This window comes from Lepidochelys kempii, chromosome 9 (assembly GCF_965140265.1).
Source record: "Lepidochelys kempii isolate rLepKem1 chromosome 9, rLepKem1.hap2, whole genome shotgun sequence".
Taxonomy (NCBI): Eukaryota; Metazoa; Chordata; order Testudines; family Cheloniidae; genus Lepidochelys; species Lepidochelys kempii.
Genome location: NC_133264.1, coordinates 37,353,408 through 37,372,995, shown reverse-complemented (window position 1 = coordinate 37,372,995; position 19,588 = coordinate 37,353,408). Strand labels below are relative to the sequence as shown.

General features: G+C 44.0%; 1 protein-coding gene across 2 annotated transcripts in view; it reads left to right on the top strand.

Annotated features, from left to right (window-relative positions):
* MOGAT1 (monoacylglycerol O-acyltransferase 1) overlaps nt 1–11,590 on the top strand; it is a 36,041-nt gene extending 24,451 nt beyond the window's left edge. For both annotated transcript variants that reach the window (XM_073359950.1, XM_073359949.1), the window contains 3 exons: nt 5,301–5,475; nt 8,746–8,945; nt 11,307–11,590. In XM_073359950.1, coding sequence (XP_073216051.1) covers nt 5,301–5,475; nt 8,746–8,945; nt 11,307–11,461 — 530 coding nt within the window. In that variant the 3' untranslated portion in view covers nt 11,462–11,590. The remainder of the gene's footprint in view (nt 1–5,300; nt 5,476–8,745; nt 8,946–11,306) is intronic.
* Nucleotides 11,591–19,588: the final 7,998 nt, after the last annotated feature.

Genomic DNA, 19,588 nt, shown 5'->3' with positions numbered 1-19,588 from the left:
GGGTCGGTCCTGGGGCCGGTTTTATTCAATATCTTCATAAATGATCTGGAGGATGGTGTGGATTGCACTCTCAGCAAATTTGCGGATGATACTAAACTGGGAGGAGTGGTAGATACGCTGGAGGGGAGGGATAGGATACAGAAGGACCTAGACCAATTGGAAGATTGGGCCAAAAGGAATCTGATGAGGTTCAATAAGGATAAGTGCAGGGTCCTGCACTTAGGACGGAAGAACCCAATGCACAGCTACAGACTAGGGACCGAATGGCTAGGCAGCAGTTCTGCAGAAAAGGACCTAGGGGTGACAGTGGACGAGAAGCTGGATATGAGTCAGCAGTGTGCCCTTGTTGCCAAGAAGGCCAATGGCATTTTGGGATGTATAAGTAGGGGCATAGCGAGCAGATCGAGGGATGTGATCGTTCCCCTCTATTCGACATTGGTGAGGCCTCATCTGGAGTACTGTGTCCAGTTTTGGGCCCCACACTTCAAGAAGGATGTGGATAAATTGGAGAGAGTCCAGCGAAGGGCAACAAAAATGATTAGGGGACTGGAACACATGAGTTATGAGGAGAGGCTGAGGGAGCTGGGATTGTTTAGCCTGCAGAAGAGAAGAATGAGGGGGGATTTGATAGCTGCTTTCAACTACCTGAAAGGGGGTTCCAAAGAGGATGGCTCTAGACTGTTCTCAATGGTAGCAGATGACAGAACGAGGAGTAATGGTCTCAAGTTGCAGTGGGGGAGGTTTAGATTGGATATTAGGAAAAACTTTTTCACTAAGAGGGTGGTGAAACACTGGAATGCGTTACCTAGGGAGGTGGTAGAATCTCCTTCCTTAGAGGTTTTTAAGGTCAGGCTTGACAAAGCCCTGGCTGGGATGATTTAACTGGGAATTGGTCCTGCTTTGAGCAGGGGGTTGGACTAGATGACCTTCTGGGGTCCCTTCCAACCCTGATATTCTATGATTCTATGATTCTATGAATACCATAATATTTCACATTATGTAGGAGCAGGACACTCACAACAAAAGAATTAACCAGTTGCCTACAGCTGCACATTCAGATCTGTTGCAAGTGGTTGCAAGTCCATTTACTTTAATGAGTTGCACTGGCTTACACAAGGTTCAGTTGACTTATCCCGACCCTTACTAAACTGAGTCATCTTTGCTCATGCAAAGTAATCCCCATTGTGGTCAATATAACTGCATGCGTAAGTAAGTGTAGCAGGATTGGGCACCTCCCACATATATTGATAAGTAAGGCCTGTAGGTCTATCTCACCTGCACAGGAAGAACTCACTACCACACCTAGAGTCTTTTTCCAGACACAGTTTTATTCTCCAAACGTACAATTTAGGCAGACATCAAACACAAGAGCTGTTCCTCAGCCCACCCTGGGCTATAGATTCCAAGGGCTTTTCTCCTTTGCCTCTCTCTCCTTTCTGTTTCAGGGCCTACTGTAGCAGCCTGTCTCCCTCCTCCAGGCCATCTACCTGGGAGATACTCTTCCTCAGGGTCTACTAGAGGAGCCAGCAGAGGTGAAAGTAAGCCGGTACGCCCCGGTGCGCTGTACTGGGGTGGATCGGCTTCCCCAGGCGCAATTTAAAGGGCCTGCAGCTTCCAGCAGCGGCTGGAGACCCCGGCCCTTTAAATTGCTGCCAGAGCCCTGGGGTAGCAGCGGCGGGGCTGGGGCAGCGATTTAAAGGGCCCAGGGCAGTAGCGGCAGCCGAGCCCTGGGCCCTTTAAATCGTCCCCGGAGCCCCACCGCCGCTTCCCCAGGGTTCCAGCAGGCTCTGGGGACGATTTAAAGGGCCCAGGGTTCTGGCCGCTGCTACCACCCCGGGCCCTTTAAACTGCTGCCAGAGCCCCCGGCTGCCACTGTTACCCAGGTGGGGGGAAGGGAGGGTAGGGGGAAGGAGGCACTTACCGGTACAGGGTGGGCCGGAGCTGGCTCTGACCCCCCCGCCCCGCCCCTTCCACCCAAGGCTCCACCCCTTTGGGGGGCCAGAGGTGACCCCAGCCCAGTACCGGTAGGTCCCTAGACTTACTTTCACCCCTGGGAGCCAGATAGCCTTCTGCAGCTTCCCCTAGTATCTGAGCTCTCAATGCAATCAATGGAGCTCTGCCTGGTCACAGAGGTTCATCTACAAGGATCAGATTGCAGGATGGGAGCGTAAAGCTTTTATTTATGGTGGGATCAATTTTTGAGTTGAAGGAGAAACTAGCTATGTTAGGTACTTGTATGGCCTCCCTATTATTACAATATCTGAGTACCTCACAGCCTTTGATGTATTTATCAGAGCTGTATTTATTAAGGAAAGATAACCTGCCTCACTCAGATTTTGCTATTTCTAAATTTGGGTTTGTTCCAATTCAGAATGGAAACCAAAAATTTCAAAACTTTCCTCAATAAGGGATGGAGCCCCAGCTCCAGGGCAGGCTGACCCAGAGCACTGGACTCTGGAAATGTGGGTTCTCCTGCAGCCTGCCACATTGACTACTGAGGAGGTGGGTTGGCAGAATGCAGACAGATTTCTGTCAGAACTCTGCCTGGTTTCCAGAGGAACTTCATCAAAATCAAACCGTCTCCGCAAAATGTTTTGATCTCGATGAATTGGCAAATTCTGACAAAAAATACCTTTTCATCAGAATTTTTCCAGTCAGCTCTAGTATTCCTCCTCAAAATCCTTCTGTGAGGTAGGGCAGTGTTGTTATCCCCATTTTACAGATGGGGAACTGAGGCATGAGAGGGCTAAAGTGACTTACCCGAGGAAGTCTCTGATGGAGCAAGTACTTGAGCCCAAGTGCTAGGCTAGGTGTTAACTACTGGACCATCCTTCCTCTCTGACAATTACTGAGCTTTCTCTATTATTTTCCCATGCCTACCCATGAGCTGTTTTACTCCTGTCCTAAGTACTGGTTACATGGGAAGAATAGGGCAGGTGGAGTTAAGTACAGTATTGTTTATTAAACAATGATACTATGTTCTGTGGTGTTGAAGAACAAGCTTGGAGATAGTTCCTGTCCCAAGAACATTCTAGTCCTACTCAGTACAAACATCATTCCAGTGAAGGACTTGATTACTTACCGGGGTCTGAAGGACTTCACTTACACTTTTGTTTTACGTGTAGTTACACCATAAACCCCAAGCTCTTTGGGGGAAGGAACTATCCTTTTTGTTGTTGTTCCATGTCTGCCCAGCACTTAGCACAATGGGGTCTTGGTCCATGACTAGAGCTCCTAGGTGTTACCACAATACAAATAGTAAATAATAGTAAAAGCGGGAGGAATGGAAGGAAGCATGAGCCTGCTTCTCCTCTCGCTACGGTGTAAATCATGAGTTATTTTATTTAAGTTCATGAAGTTATAGCAAGAAGGCAAAATGGCATAGTGGGAAGAGTGCTGTGTAGCCAGGAGACTTAGGTTCTATTCCTGGCTCTGACATTAACTCAGTGTGTGTGTCTTAAGGCTGGTGGTTCAACCTTGCTGTACTTCCGTTCACCCATTGCTAAAATCAGAATATCTGTAGGCTTTTTTGCTGAGATCTGCAGATGAAATGAACTAATTATTGTATGAGAGAAGAGAAACGGCTAATATGTAGTACAACATAATCTGAATGTACTTCCAATTATAATCATATGACATTGCAAAGGAATCACCTTCCACCAAGATATAATTTTTCAGTGGATTTTTGTTAAACTTGCACAGGTCAGGAATTGGTGGTAATGGAAACTGAGCATATCTGACCTGACAGAATGTTATTCATAATCTAAATATAGCTCAGTACAGAAGTGTTTCCACACGGCTTTGCCACTCTGACCCATAGGAACAATCCTTTTACTTTCTCGATGAGAAGTAATTTTGACATGCCCCAAAATTGTCAGTGTTGTAGAATAGTCTGAGTGATTTTTATAGACACACAGGTCTTAGAGCCACAGGGGACCATTATGACCATCTCATCTGATCCCCTGTATAATACAGGCCATAGAATTTCCCCCATTTCAAACAATGTAATAACTGCTGTGTACTCTGTGAGGACACAGCTGGAATATGGAAAAATCTGTACATTGAGCTCTCCTATCAGCATTTGAAGCACATTTAGTCAGTTAACTTATTCCTGGTCATATTTACAAGTCTCCCTGGAACATTAGTTAAACTTAATTCAGTGTCTGTTAGCAAGATATTTCTCTTAGTATGTAGCAACACAATTGCATTACTTTTCTCACATTATAACTTCCCTAATAGCAGAAAAGATGGGAAACAGCAGCTCAAGTTGGGGCCATTTGTTTATTTGAATCCAAAAGAAAAGGCATTCAGTGCCAGTTTAAAGAAGCACAGGCTGGATTTGATCCCTAGACTGTTCTTTAAAAAATATTACTCTAAGATAGTGTGGTTGCACAAAGCGCTAGTAAATATGCTGTGGGGAAGAATCCTGCGGGAGATTAGGTTAGGTTAGGCAAAGGTATGTTTTCCTTTCTAATTTCTGTAATGCTCAGTCTTCAAAGGGCCAGATTCAGTCCAAGTCTGTCATGGCTTCAGCTGATGTGAAGGTCCCATGCAGCAGAAAGTCAGCCATGGAAGAGGGGTTGGTTGTGTCAGCAGAGAAGAAGGGAAGGCCTCCTTTTGCCCGAGATGGGTTATATAGAGAATTAGTGAAGCCCACATAATGGGAAGTGCAGCCCAACTAATGGGATGGGCAGCACAGGCTTGGGAGGTGGCATGGCCAGGGTGCCTCAAGGAAAAGCTAATGAAGTAGTTTAAGAGAGCTGATTCTGCTCCTTATTACACTGTCATTCCATTGACTTCAGTTCTGGCACTATGGGTCCTAGTTTAGATTGCAACATCCTATATCCACCCTGCTCAAACTCCCAAATTCTCTTTTATTGTTTATATGCGCCTGCTTTTCAATTAACCCCTCCATCTGCCATGGCGTTAGCTTCAGCTTGTTGACTCTCTCCACATGATTCTGTAGTCTCGCATTTCTGAGAAGAAAATGCATTATTAGAATCATTGAGATGAGAAATGCCTGATTATTAAGAATTTGTATTTACATTGTGTGGACCCCTCCTCTCTGAAGATCTCACAATGTTCCAGCGTGGCAGGAAAACAGAATTTAGCATGAAGGGGAAAGAGGCACAGAAAACTTTGTCAAATACAAATTTGTTACAGAACCAGGATCAAATCCCATGTCTCTTGACTCCATCCTGGGCCTTAGCCATTCAAAATATTTTAAAACTATGTCTAGCTTCTCTTGGTGTTATACAAATGGTTTACTGATCCCCTATTACAAACGTTTGATCCTTAAGGACTGGTGTCAGCCTCCAAGAAGAGTTTGTCCCATGTGCTGAACAATGACAGAGGTGGAAACATTGCAGTGATTGTGATTGGAGGAGCAGAAGAGTCTTTGGATGCCTATCCCGGAAGTTTAACCCTGAATATCCTCAAGAGGAGAGGTTTTATTAAAATGGCTTTGAAAAATGGGTGGGTGTCCCATTAGCACTGTTGGCTGTGACTGCACTTCTTGCAGTGTTAATACAGCATAGAAACTGTGAATCTGACCATGTTATTTGTGCATTGACCTGGGATGCAGATGTCTAAAATAAGAGCCAGAACTGATGTACTTTGATTAAAACAGAATAGAGAAATAATACAGGGGCAGTTGTGAAATCCCTTTTCTTATCATTTCCAGAAATAATCCAACGGTCAGTGGCGGTTTTGGGACATCCTAATGATTTGACTGACTTGTTTTAAACCACAGCAGCAAACAAACTGTGACGCTCTATGTAGTAACATTTTGTAGTTCCTCAGGTTGTGTTGCTGAGTCACTCAGCCACACTATTTACTGGCTGTCCCATAGCAGTTCTGCTGACTCTACTGTTCCTGTACTTCTGAACACTACTGATTTTAAAGAGTATTTTTTCTCTTTGACTTGATTGTGATAACCCTTAGGCCCGGATTCAGCAAAGCGCAGAATTGTGTGCTTAAGTGTGTTGATGAATCGGGATGGATTTAAGCACACACTTAAGTGCTTTGGAGAAACAGAGCCATAATCCTGGGGAAAAAAGGGCATCTTTTTCCTTTAAAGATGACCCACAAAGTGGGGGAGGTAAAAACCAAGCATACAGATGCATTTCAGGCCTCCTTCATAAGTCTGTATAGTAGTAATATTAATAACTTGTTTAAGCAGAAGAAATCATCAAAAATAGAGACCAAGGTCTATCCTCCTACTCCAGTGGTTCTCAAACTGTGGGTCAGGAACCCAAAGTGGGTCTCGACCCCATTTTAATGGGGTTGCCAGGGCTGGCTTAGACTTGCTGGGGCCCAGGGCTGAAACTGAAGCCCAAGCCTCCTCACCTGCAGCCAAAGCTGAAGCCCCAGGGCTTCGGCCCTGGGTGTCGGGACTCAGGTTATGGGACCCTGCCTGGGGCTGAAGCACATGGGCTTTGTCTTTGGTCTCCCCTGCCTGGGGTAGTGGGGCTCAGGCTTTGACACACCCCCCCTCCTCCCGAGGGTGGCAGAGTTCGGGCGGGCTCAGTCTTCAGTCCCCTCTGCCAGGGTCATGTAGTAATTTTTGTTGTCAGAAGGGGGTCACGGTGCAATAAAGTTTGAGAACGCCTGTCCTACTCCTATATGAAGCTCCCATTTAAACCAAGCGCAGCTCTGTGTGATACAGTGTGGCTTTGTGTTCTTATTCACAATGGTGAGTTGTCCAAGGTCATTCACAATGGCGAGTTGCTACTATTTAACTGACACGCAGAACTTCAGGTAAGGAGCCAAATCCTGCTCCCCTTGTTCAACTGCTGTGGAGATCAAAGGGAGTCTTTCCATTTATTTCAGTGGGAGATGGATCAAGTCCCTTAAGCATTTCAGTAGTTCCATTCTCTCCAATGGGACTACTGGCAAGGACAGTTGATTCAAGGTCATACAAACGATGAATACAAAACAGAAAAATCATAATTACACAGCACAAGTAGAGAATAAACTAGTTTCTCCTGAGTTTCACAACCAAAACTCCATGTTACTTATTTCAGTGTATCAACCCTCTGTAGGAAGTCTTTCAGATGAAAACAAAAGCTAGTACATTCACAGGCACGTAGAGAAATGCCTTTGCACCACAAGGTTTTCCTGTTCATCATCTTTAGTGGTCTAACAAAAACTTGGCAGCCTATAAATCCACTCTGCTTACAGAGTCTTCAGATGTTTCTTTCAGTGGCAGCTGTATGATGCAGTACTGTCATTGCTGAGAAAGCCGCCTCAAAATTTTAGGCCAGGCAGACACCATTCGAGGGGCAAGGGGTGTGGGGTAGGGAAGGGTATTTCTTATGAATCCCAGAGTCTAAGAAGCCACATAAATAGTTATCTTAGTTCCACGCAAACAACTCATGACTATCCATTGTACATACCAGACAGCTGCATCCTTGATTCAGGAGGATTCATTTTCATTACTCTTATTAGCATACCCAACTGATGCATTCCAAGTTCTAAAATCTTCACCTTGAGTAATCTTGCTGCAAGACTGCCATTTTAACAGCCCAGCCAGGGCTATAAGTCTACTACTTCAAGAAGAATCTGAGGTTGGTTTATAGCAAGTCTCCCTCCAAGACAATAATGACCAAAGAACTGACATGATTTCAACTCTTTCTTGTTAAGGTGTAGTGTTTAGTTACTGAGGAAATACCTTGCTAGATACATAGCTACTATGTAACAGCAGAATTTAGCTCGTGTATAAACAAGCCTAATTTCTGTGAATTTTGCATTCACTGATATTAAGTGCTGAAAGATGTGGACATGTGCCATTCACCATAGAGAGATTGTCAAACGTGGTGTAAGATGAAAATGCTTACGAAACATATTGATTGCCTAGGATTTTAGTGCAAAAAAACTGAGAGCTGTTAAGCTTCTGGAGAGATCACTTAAGATTACTCTTTATTTTAATTTTATACAATAGTATTGTATTGGTTCCACACGCTTTCTAATAGCCACATACGTTTACCAGACTGACAGCTCAGCTGTAGTAGCCAGGGCTTTCAATAAAGGTTTCCCCTTTCACCCTGACAACAGCAGAACCATTGCAGTTCCGATGCTTAGGATGGGGTGGAATTTGGAGAGTTTTTGCAGGTGCTATATAACCCCTTTCAAGCCACAGATTCCCACTGAGGAGAAGACCAAGAATTCCTTATGATGTGGAGAGGCTGAGTTCAAAACTGAAACAGACTACTAGAGCAACTCCTGCAAACAGGATTCAGCCTCTAATGTTAAAAGATCAACACTGGGATTTTCACAGGCACTACATAGAGTTAGACACCCAACCCCCATTGAATGTCACCTATAAGGATAGAGAAGGTGCTATGAAACTACAGCAAACTCGGTGAAACTGTGATGGCCCAAATCCAACAGCTGTTTGTCACGAATAAGATTTTAGCAGTTGCCATAAAATCAGAAAAAAGGGATTCCTCTGTCTTTAATGGAAACCTTCACTTAGGTTTGCTGCGGTTTGAACGCTGTGCAGGAGGCGGTAGGTGGCTATGTTTTTTGTTTTTACTAAATATTGCGCCCCCTTCCAGCTGCACAAAGAAGCATTTCAGCTGCATTTCAGTGAAGAGTTGAATGCATAATGCAAATACTGATGAATTTTATAAGCATTGAGGAAATTACCTGCATTTATTAATCTGACTCATCATACTGTAGATGTGAGTTGCAAGTCATGCTTCATTGAGCGCCCTGTGATTATTAATTCTGTTTACTTTACAGGGCTCACTTGGTTCCAATATTTTCTTTTGGTGAAAATGAACTGTTTAAGCAAGTTGCAAACCCCGAAGGATCGTGGCTCAGAACTTTACAGGAGAGACTGAGGAAGGCAGTGGGGTTTACTTTACCACTATTTCATGCTAGAGGAATATTTCAATACAGTTTTGGCTTGATGCCTTACAGGAAATCTATTCACACTGTTGGTAAGTTCCTTAGTGGTTTCTGTCATTCTTATGGGAATGTTTAAAATGTGTGATTTGTGGTTAAATCCAGTAACGGTGTTCCTTTACAAATCTGGTCTGCCAGAAAGAATTGGCTGCTGTGCATCTAACTCAAGCACATGAGGTTTGAAATAAATGTTTGTCTTTCCTAATGTCTTTATCCTGTTCTGTTGGCAGTGGGGAGGAGATAAAGGCAAAAGGCTTTATAAATAATTTATGCCAACTGGGCCACACTGTAATAAATGATTACAGTAGATTGAAACAGGAGGAGAGCTTTGACTGCATCAACCATGGGGTGGGGTGTAGGGGAGCACTGTTTACACAAGCCAAAGAGGGGAAGGGGAGCATCCCTCTGCTGTTTGCACTCCCCTGCACTTTAATCCCTGCCCAAATCCTTTCCTCAGCATGCAGCCCACCTGAGACGGCTGAGTGCTCAAGAATTCCTAAGGAAGTCAGGGAGATGTTCCAATCCATTGAAGAGCAGTGGAGCATCTCCATAGCCTTGCAGTTTCATCAGAAGATATTTAGCCCCTCATCCCTCTCTCTGGGCAAGTTTGGCAGCTAGATCCACAGGTCCCCACACCACCCACAGTAAAACACAGAAGTCAGCACACAGCACAGCTCCAGGTCAGGGAATGTGCCTCCTCCAGCTCCTGTAATCTCTGTTCTGCACCCTTCAGGTTCTTCCACATCTGCAGGATGCACGTGGCATGCAGGATTTGTAGCTCCATAGAATGGGTCTTTTTCTTTTAAAAAGAGTTTTTAATGGACAGATCATTAAATGTTTAATTGAAACATATATATATATATAAGGTGCTGACAGATCAAATTTGGGGGCATTTTTTTCAAAATTGGCCCAATTCTTCTCTCATCAAAGACAGTGTTGAACTGCTATGAACTTCAATGGAGTTAGGCCAATGCTGAATGCTTTTGAAAAATCCCACCCTTTAATCAAGGTCATGCTGCAAGCTACCCAAAGCCAAAGGTTGAAAACCTAGATATTTATCAGGTAAAGCCATTTTCTAGTACAATGGAATTCCGTCTTCATTCCAACACGCTAGTCAGTCTGTATTTCCCTGTGTCCTGTTCTGTCTGCCCATATAGTCTGGGGTGGGGTGGTGGGGAAATCGATTCATTCAAAAACCTGGACTTTTTATTTCAATGAAACTGAGGTTTATGTTCTTTAAAAATAAACCTATTTAAAATTAAACTTGTAGTTATGACAACCTATGTTGAGGCCAAAACTTACTGTTATCTATTCATTTAAATTTTAAAAAAAGGAAAAGAAAAAGAAAAAAAAAAGAAAGAAAGAAAAAAAGCAGTATGTTTGCTGCCAGGTTTGAAAGAAAATCAGACCGTTGCGCTGGTGGAAATCACTGGCTAATCACCTGGAACCAGAATTTGTTGAAGTGCTAAACTAGCTTAGGACAGCAGTATCCTTTTCTGCAGATATAGAGAAAATAAACTGAAATGAAGACTATACCCTACTTGTTTAGTGCAATGACTAGTTCATTCAAAGTTAAAAAATCAATTGGGAATTGAAAAAACAGTAAACTTGTTTTTCTCTTCCAGTGTATGAATAAAAACAAGGTGTGAGATGATGAAATCTACTAGTTCTAAAATCCTGAAGGATATAGTGACCCAAAACAATCAGTTCAATTCACTAACTACAGATAATAATTCCTCTGTTTAATTAGTTTTAAATGCAAAATATGTTTAGATTAACTTTTTTCTTATGTATCCAGCTCATTTGATGATTTTTATTTATGGAATAAAACTAACTTTAAAATGATGGTTTTGTGCATTTTTAATTGAATTTGAATTTCCATCCAAATAGAGCTCAAATCACAAGTAAAAAGTTATCCATTTAGTAAATGAGAAATGAATCATTCATCATTTTCTGACAATAAAAAATTAAAAGTTAAGGATCTGAACAATTGTAAGTTAAGCTATATAAATAAATGTGTAACTTCCTGGTTAGCAAAAAGAAGCATCAAATTTAGTGCAAAGGCTCTATTTATTTGCAGGTCAGCATGTTTCAATGGTTTCCAACCATTGAAAATCAACTTTTCTTGGGAAAATAACTAAAAAGTACAAGTGCAAAACAAGATTAAGATCAATTTAAATCAAGACTTCCTGCTTGCTGATTTAATGCTCAGTGAAATTCTAGCCCCATTGAAGTCAAAGGGAGTTCTGCTGGTGACTTCAGTGGACCCAGGATTTCATCAACCATCTGTAAAACAACAAAACTAAGCATCTGGCCAATATGAAAGAGTACTTTTATCTGCAGCAAATAGATGTCAGTGTAGCTAACGTCATTGCTATTTTGTTTGTTGTTTGCAGTGGGGAAACCTATCACTGTAAAACAGAATTTGAATCCTACTCTTGAAGAGATCGAGCAGCTGCATCAAACATACCTGCGAGAACTAAGTAAATTATTTGAAGAACACAAAGATAAATATGGGATACCAGACCATGAATCGCTCATCTTTAAATAACTGCAAATTCAGGATGTCCAGATGTAAGACAGTGGCCTTGTGATGAAACAAAACAGTTCTCAATTTGCAACCACTCTTCTATAAGAAAACTCTGTGTGTGTTTGATTAAATTGATAGAATTCCTTCCCATCTTCTTAGTCATGGAGAATCCTTCTTCATTTAGCGTCTGGTCCTGCAGACCTTCTCTGTGTGAGTGGTCCCTGTGGCTTAATCAGCACTGAAAATTGTAAGTACTTTTCCCACTAGTGGCTGAGCAGCTCTGCTGGTGCGAATGCTAGTGTAGACAGAACACAGGTGTCTTCACCATCATGTGGTCCAGCCCTAGTTTCAGAAGGTGGAGCTGCACTGGTGCTAGATCACCAGTGGGAAAAGTGTTAGTGTAGACAAGGCCCTTGACTGCAGCAACTTTGTTCCTATCTTTTACTCAACGAGTGTGTAAGTTAAGGTTAGGGGATTTACTAAACTTCTATTCGGTGTGACATTGAGTTGTTCTCTGAATACCAAGAAAAACACATGCTAATCTTCAGTAGAAATGAAGCTATGTATATAGAGCTTATGGCCATGAAGAACAGAACCTGAATATGCAAAACAATGGATAGTTTGAGGTTGCTGTCCAAAATGGGTAGGGTGACCAGACACCCCATTTTTAACGGGACAATCCGGTATTTAAGCCTTCTTCCAGGTGTGCCAACTTTTTGTTAAATACGGGCCAATTGTCCCGTATTTTCTGGGATCCCAGCACAGAGCTGCAGTGGGGGGCAGCAAGTGGCTGTGCCCCCACCTTTGCTCTCCCCAACGCGTGCCCACACCAGAGTCTCCCTGCCCTCCTCCTCCAGTGGCAGCAGCAGGGCTGGGGATGGGCAGCGAGAGCATGGCCGGAGGGGAGCAGCCCGGTCTCCACCGTTCCCGCTACTGCCCTACCACCCCCGCTTCCCACCCCAGGAAGCAACGCCGCCGGCAGCTCCCACCTTGCATGGGTGAACAGCCAGGGCAGGGTGTGCTCCCCATCCTCCGTACACCTACTGTGCTCTCTGCCAGATGCTTGGGACAGCCTATGGGGATGGGGGTCCTGTTAGGGGGCTTATTCCTTCACCCACTTACTTCCCTGGTCCTTCTCGCATGAACAGAGAGCAACAATACCCGAAGTCCAAAGGTGCAAACAATTCGATGTTTATTGGGGTGAACTTCCAGCAAGCATGATTCCAGTTTCCTTCCTTAGTATCCTCCTTCCCAGCTCTGACACCACAGAGCCTTACACCTGTGTCCCTGTTCCCATTCCTGCCCTTAGCCAAACATGATTCCAACTTCCTTACTCCCATTCCCTATTCCCATTTCCCCCTTTAGCAAAACATGATTCCAATTTTCTTACCCCCATTCCCTGTTCCCATCTCCCCCTTTAGCAAAACATGATTCCAATTTTCTTACCCCCATTCCCTGTTCCCATCTCCCCCTTTAGCAAAACATGATTCCAATTTTCTTACCCCCATTCCCTGTTCCCATCTCACACACCCACATGCCCATGCCCACCCCCACCCACACCCACACCCCGTCACTTCCTCATTGACTACAGATTATATAGTAAAACTTGAGTTCTGCTTAGCTATACCTTAACCAATCATTCTCCTGAAATTTAACTAACCAATCCTAACATATTGTAACATGATTATGTAACCAATTATATCCCACCACCTCAATTAGTTTACACCCAGCAAAATTAATTATACAGCAGACAGGAACAATCACAGAACCAGACAGAGATTATACAGACAAACAACAGCAAAGTGGGAACTATAATGACAAAACAATACAGAAGTGAGGATTTCACATCCCAGCTATTGATAAGTGAGTTCTTGCCAGACAGGATGCTATCAAACTAAGTTTCCTTTTACATTTTCTAGGCACTTCCCTTTCTCTGGAGGTGATAGGAATACAATCCTGTCCTGATAGTGCCTAACAGCCCAATAGCACCTTATTTCAATGTGACTAGTTTGGAATGTGAGGATGTGACCGTTCGCTTCCCAGTTTATGGCTGCCTCTGCTGCTTAGCCAAAGGCCTGAGCCTAAGCACAGGGCCACAAACTGTCACAGTAAGAGAAGGCCCTTACACTGGCAGACAGTGGTTTTGATTCTTTCTTTTATACCTCTATCACTAGCCAAGTGATAAGAATACACCTAAATTCTTAGAGTATAGGCCTTTACAGACAGGCCTGAATATCTATATCCTAACAGGTCCCTGCTCAGCTGTGGTGGGATCCCTAATCCCCTGAGCGGAGGGGCTCTGCTGGTGTGGGGAGCAGGCTGTGAGCAGTATTTCACCTCACTGCCAACCCCCCATGCACATGGGACCCCTAGTAGGGTACAGAGGAACGTAGTGGGGGAGGGCAGAGTGGCAATGCTAGCCCTGGGCTGGAGGGAGGGCTAGGGAGAGCGGCTCGAGCTGGCTGGCCTGCCCCATATGCGGGGGGGGGGGGGCTTAGACCACCAGTCCTGTGGGCATGCGTGTGGCGGGCTTGGACCTGCCTGTGGGCAGGCGGGCAGCAGGAGGATTGCGGCCGGGCAGCAGAGGGGCTCGGACTGGGAAGGGGGGTTTGCGGGTGGGTAGCAGGGTAGACTCGGGGAGCCCTGCGTGAGGGGGGTGGTGTGGCATGGGCCGGCCCAGGGGTTTCCCTTTTTCTCTTTGGGAAAATATGGTCACCCTGTAAATGGGCCCTACTTAAAGTGGTTCACCCAGACTATAAGATGATATTTAACAGATTCACCCCTCATTTTGAAGGGCTAATAGGGCTTTGTGAGGTTTTAGTATTGGGGGTGTGTGTGTACATGTACATACATATGTTGCATGATGAGAGAGAAATAACTGTAATTTTTAGTAAAGGTTGAATTTTGGGTCATGGGTTTCTAAAATACAATAACTTTATAGGAAAAGGCAATCACCATTCTGTAAATAGCTGTTTGTTTGGGAGCTACTTTACCAAGGAGACCTGTAGGAATCATACAATTTTGGCATGACTAGGCTGTGACTATTACAAATGAATACCAAACTCTTAGGTCAGGCATCTTTAAGAGAAGGAAAACAGCCCCCATTTTGCTCAGTACAGTCCTGAAACATCACTGAGAGAACATACATTAGTTTATACTTCTTTCCAGTGATGAAAAAGATTGGAGTCCAGCAGCTAGAGCCAGGGACCAGGAGTCAGATTCTGAAACGTTATCCCTGCTGCTGACTTGCTGTTAGACTGAGCAAGCCACTTAACTGCCCCGTGCCTCAGTTTCCCCATCTAAAGTGTCAGGCCCATTGATCAGGGAGGCAATAAGGGTTGCCACTTTCTCCTCCCCTGCAGTTGGTTCTGAATGAGTGTTGATCATGTTGAAAAGCTGCTCTTTCTCTCCATTGCTGCAGTTGCTCAATATGTGACTCCACTGGTTGCCTGCCATTACCTGGATTAGGAGCAAGGCGGGAAGGGAAGGTCTGGCTGCTCTGCTCTAGTTGCTATCTACCTGCTTCCTTGCTGGACAGTGCTCAAGGAAAGGAGCTCCGCTGACTCTGTTTGGACCCAATGGGGGAGGAGAATGCTTAGCACAGGATGTTTCTCCAATTTATAGAGCAGTGGCGGCCAAGTTAGGGGAGGCAGATGAAAACTGATGAAAACTGCCTCTCCTTCTCTGTCTTGGGGAGAGCCAGGGATACAGGATCAATTTGCTAGTGTTGGTGGCACAGCATTAATTTTGGGAATGGAACAAGGATGAATTTTTAGAGAGTGGAGAAGGGGATCTGTTTGCTGTTAGGGAGGAAAGTAGAAGATGAATTTGCTGGGGGAACCTGAGAGGGAGGGTCAATGTGGTGAGCAGATGAGGGGAGCAGAGGATCAGTTGGATGGGGTTGGCTGTGGATCAAGGAATCAACTCATGGTGGTGAGGGCTGGAGAGAAAGAGATCCTTCCTCCCCGCCATACGTGCACGCATTCCCTGCACCAAACCAGTTCTCAACCAGAACTGACAACTGGGCTCTGGGAGTTTAAGAAATGCTGGGTGGGTACCTCTGAAATGGAGTTATGAGCAGTAAAACTCCTACATTAATCATGTGTCTTCCTATCAAAGCATAATGACTTAACTGTAGGGACATAACTCATCAGAAATGACCTTTTGGAACAGTGTGCTGAGCAAAATAGGGACGACTTGTACTAATTAAATTTTGAAAGAAAAATCCTCACCGCACCAAAAGCCTGCACTAGAAGGAAAATGGGATAATCTAGTGGGCCTTTCCCAATTTGAATCATCAACATTTTATGGGAATCTTTTTATCATGTCCAGATGCTGGGAAAGTGTAGGCTGCTCCATTCCCACAATGTCAGAGCAGTGACATTCACTTCCATCCTGTATATTGTATTCATCCTTCAGAAGAAAGGTTAACACTTCATGGATACATGAATTTCTCCCTAATAAAATGTAAGCCCGCATGCTCCTATATACTGCAGAATTAGTCTGATTTAGGTCTCTGTGGTATTGTTATAGCAAAAATGTCCTAATGAGACAGCAAAAAAGTTGGAGTTGGGCATGATCTGAATGCTGTAATATCTCGATGTCTTGTGGTTTTGTAAGTGTCTAATCATCGTGAGCACAATGTTGGAGTGTAAGCAGATTGAAGAAATTTTTTTCCCCATAAATCAGGCCACATATTTGTTACCAAAATATGGATATTGGAGCCTTACTTTGGGCACCCATTACTGAAAATCTTTGCCTAACTCTCAGGTACCCTAATGCTTGGGTCCCAAAAATAATGACATTTAGTGGAGAGAATTATATTAATATTTTTTATATTTAAGAAAGTAATGTATATATTTGTAAATGCTTTCCACATGGAGGAAAGCCTTTGTTTGCAGTTCATTCATGAGCTCTGACTGGCTGTGCATGAGTCCTGAGTTTCATTTCCAGTCTCAGGGTTCTGCTTCCAGGACTGTGTGCCACCCAGTATACTCTGGAGGCAATGCTGTTCGGGTGGGCAAAAGTAGGGAATGCATCATATCACTGGACAATTAAGGAGCTGCTTGACAGGCTCAGAAGGGAGTCTCAGCAAAAGGAATGTGTGTGTGATTCATGTAGGGGTTAAAACAGTAGGAGGAAGAGAGAGAAAAACTTTTCAAGACACATGTTGTCATGGGGGACTACAAATACAAAGCAGCCAGCATCAAACCAACTACAATTAGTTTACAACAGAATCCAGTATATTTTTGTGACACTAAGCGCCCCTGTATTCACACCTATACACTATTGTAATAATTTGTTTACAGAATATGCCTTGTGAGGTATCATTTGAAAACTCATAATTCACTGATCATTAATATCCTTCTGTGATGTATGTACGTGGTGGGTAGTCAGAGTTACGAATATATGCTGGAATTATGACTGAAGTATGTGTAAACCAAGTGTGTTGGGGGAGCTGTTAGACATGTTTATCATAAACAAAGGAATAGATGTTTACCTCAATTTACATATAAGCAGTAAATAGGACATCAAGACAGCAGAGGGAGGAGATGGCAAGAAACAGAATCGTTTGCACTTCAGCAACCACAAGTAGGGGAAGGAAGAGCATAGAGCTTCCTTCACTACCATACTCCATGTAATCTTCCTCACAGCTTGAATAATCTTTACTTTGAGGGGTAACCTTCAGAAGACTATATTGCAAAGGTTTACTGGACTATAAATATGAGGGCTGAACCTCATGTGCTAAGCAATTGAATCAAATGATTGTATGCTATATTACTGTATTATAAAAGTGTGTAGAGTGAGGCCTTTTCTGAAAGCTAATGACACGCTCGTGATTAATATAATTCTGAAGTGTATGTATTCTTACTATATGAGGAAATATGGATATTTAATGATATTATGTTTTACTATCTGTGGCCGAACAGGGAGAAACGGGTTCTCTCCCAGACAGGAGCAGCAAAGGCAGCTATATATCTGTCACCTATGCAAAATAAGCATGGTGGACTCAGAACAAGGGAAGTTCCATTTACATCCCGAGGGATGGGTAGCCCACAGGAAGGAAAGAATAGCAGGCGGTCATCCTGCCTCTTGAAACAAAGTCACTGAACTTTGGAAGATGTAAGCACAGACAGATGTCTTTGGCATCCATAACTAGACAGACACAAGGGAAAAGAGCTCTTGCAAGCTGAGAAAGGTGGGTCCTTCAACCAAGGGAGGTTTGAAGTCTGGGACCTGAATATAGGTGAGAAACCATCTTGAACAAAGCCTGTATTTTGCTAGATTAAGTTTTAGACTTTTAGATGCATTTTCACTTTTATTTGCTTGTAACCCTTTCTAACATCATTCCTTTTACTTGGCATCACTTAACCTTTGTCTTGTTGTTAATAAACTTGTTTTATTTTTACTATAAACCAAATCAGTGCAGTGTTTAAATTGAGGGTGTATTTACCCCAGTTAAGTTAATAAATGGTGATGTGCTTTTGTGTCTTTAGAGGGACAAACAGACCTTATTATTACTCTGAGCTGTCCAGGAAGCACACAGTTTTGAGAAAGTTCAGCACGGGAGGTGTGTTGGGGTCACCCTGTAAGTAGTAACTGAGGCTGATGGAAGCCAGAGTGGGAGTATAGACAGGCTGCGGGGGTCAGAGCTGCTGAACCAGGGCTGACTAGTACACAGACACTTCAAGGTGTGACCTGCATGCTTGTAGGCCGGTTGGGGGAATCCCAGATTGGGAGCTACAGCAGTAAAGCATTGTGAGGCAGCCAGGGTTGCAAGGCAAGTCGCGCCCCAAACAAAACCCCGTCAGTTCCCTTGCCTTTTTCCTGTTCTCAGGGCTGTAGATGCCTTGGAGAGAGCTAGCATTGCTGCTCTCTGGAGAAGCAGCTGTTTTCTCTCTAGATAGATTGCTGGCAAATTGTCAGCAGTCACTTCCTCTTTTCTGTTCCTCCTTGAAGCCACATATACTTCTTCTCATTGCCAGGCCATACGCAGTTCTGTAACTGCTGCAGTGTTACAAAGCCCATGACCTCCTGATGCACCAGGCTCCTCTTTCTGGGTTGGGATCTCTGAAGGTGTTGGGTGGGGGGAGATCTGCATGGCTGTTCATCACTGAGCAAGGAAAAGAGTTTTGGAATCAGGGTTTGGGGGTCACATCTGGCTGCTTATCATTAGCAGAAAGTCTGGAGGGTTTCTGCACTTAGCAGTGGGCATGATCAAGAATTTGTCCAGGGAAGGAAACTCGGGAGGGGTTGACAGTTGCAAAGATGGGGAGAAGGAAGAGCAAATGCTTGTTTTACCCACACATTGGGTCCTGGACCATCTACATTAGTTGCTGGTACCTTTCTTCTTGCCATGGTCTGGGAATCTCTGGCTGTTCACCAATTACTTCTCTGCCACTGGACTTGATGACATTCAAGCATGGGTGTGGACTAAAACACTATGTGGGTGTAAAGAGAGGATGCAGAATGATATTTGGACTCCTGTTGCTCAAATTAACCACTGATTCCAGGGATTTTGAGAAAGGGTAACAAGAAGGGATTCTTGTTTCTAATATACCTGTAGAAGTTGTTCAGGGAAAGTGTGGGACCCATACTGAATGGGGGACACAACATATGATGTGGAAAAAGCTGAAGTACTCAATGCTTTTTTTGCCTCAGTCTTCACAGAGAAGGTCAGCTCCCAGACTGCTGCACTGGGCAACACAGTTTGGGGAGGAGGTGAGCAGTCCTCAGTGGTGAAAGAACAAATTAAGGGCTATTTAGAAAAGCTGGACATGCACAAGTCCCTAGGTCCAGATCTAATGCATCCAAGGGTGATGAGGGAGTTGGCTGATGTGATTGCAGAGCCATTGGCCATTATCTTTGAAAACTCATGGCAATCAGGGGAAGTCCCGGACGATTGGAAAAAGGTAAATATAGTGCCCATCTTTAAAAAGGGGAAGAAGGAGAATCTGGGGAACTACAGGCCGCTCAGCCTCACCTCAGTCTCTGGAAAAATCATGGAGCACGTCCTCAAGGAATCCATTTTGAAGCACTTGGAAGAGAGAAAAGTGAACAGGAACAGTCAAAATGGATTTACCAAGGGCAAGTCATACCTGACCAACCTGATTGCCTTCTGTGATGAGATAACTGGCTTTGTGGCTA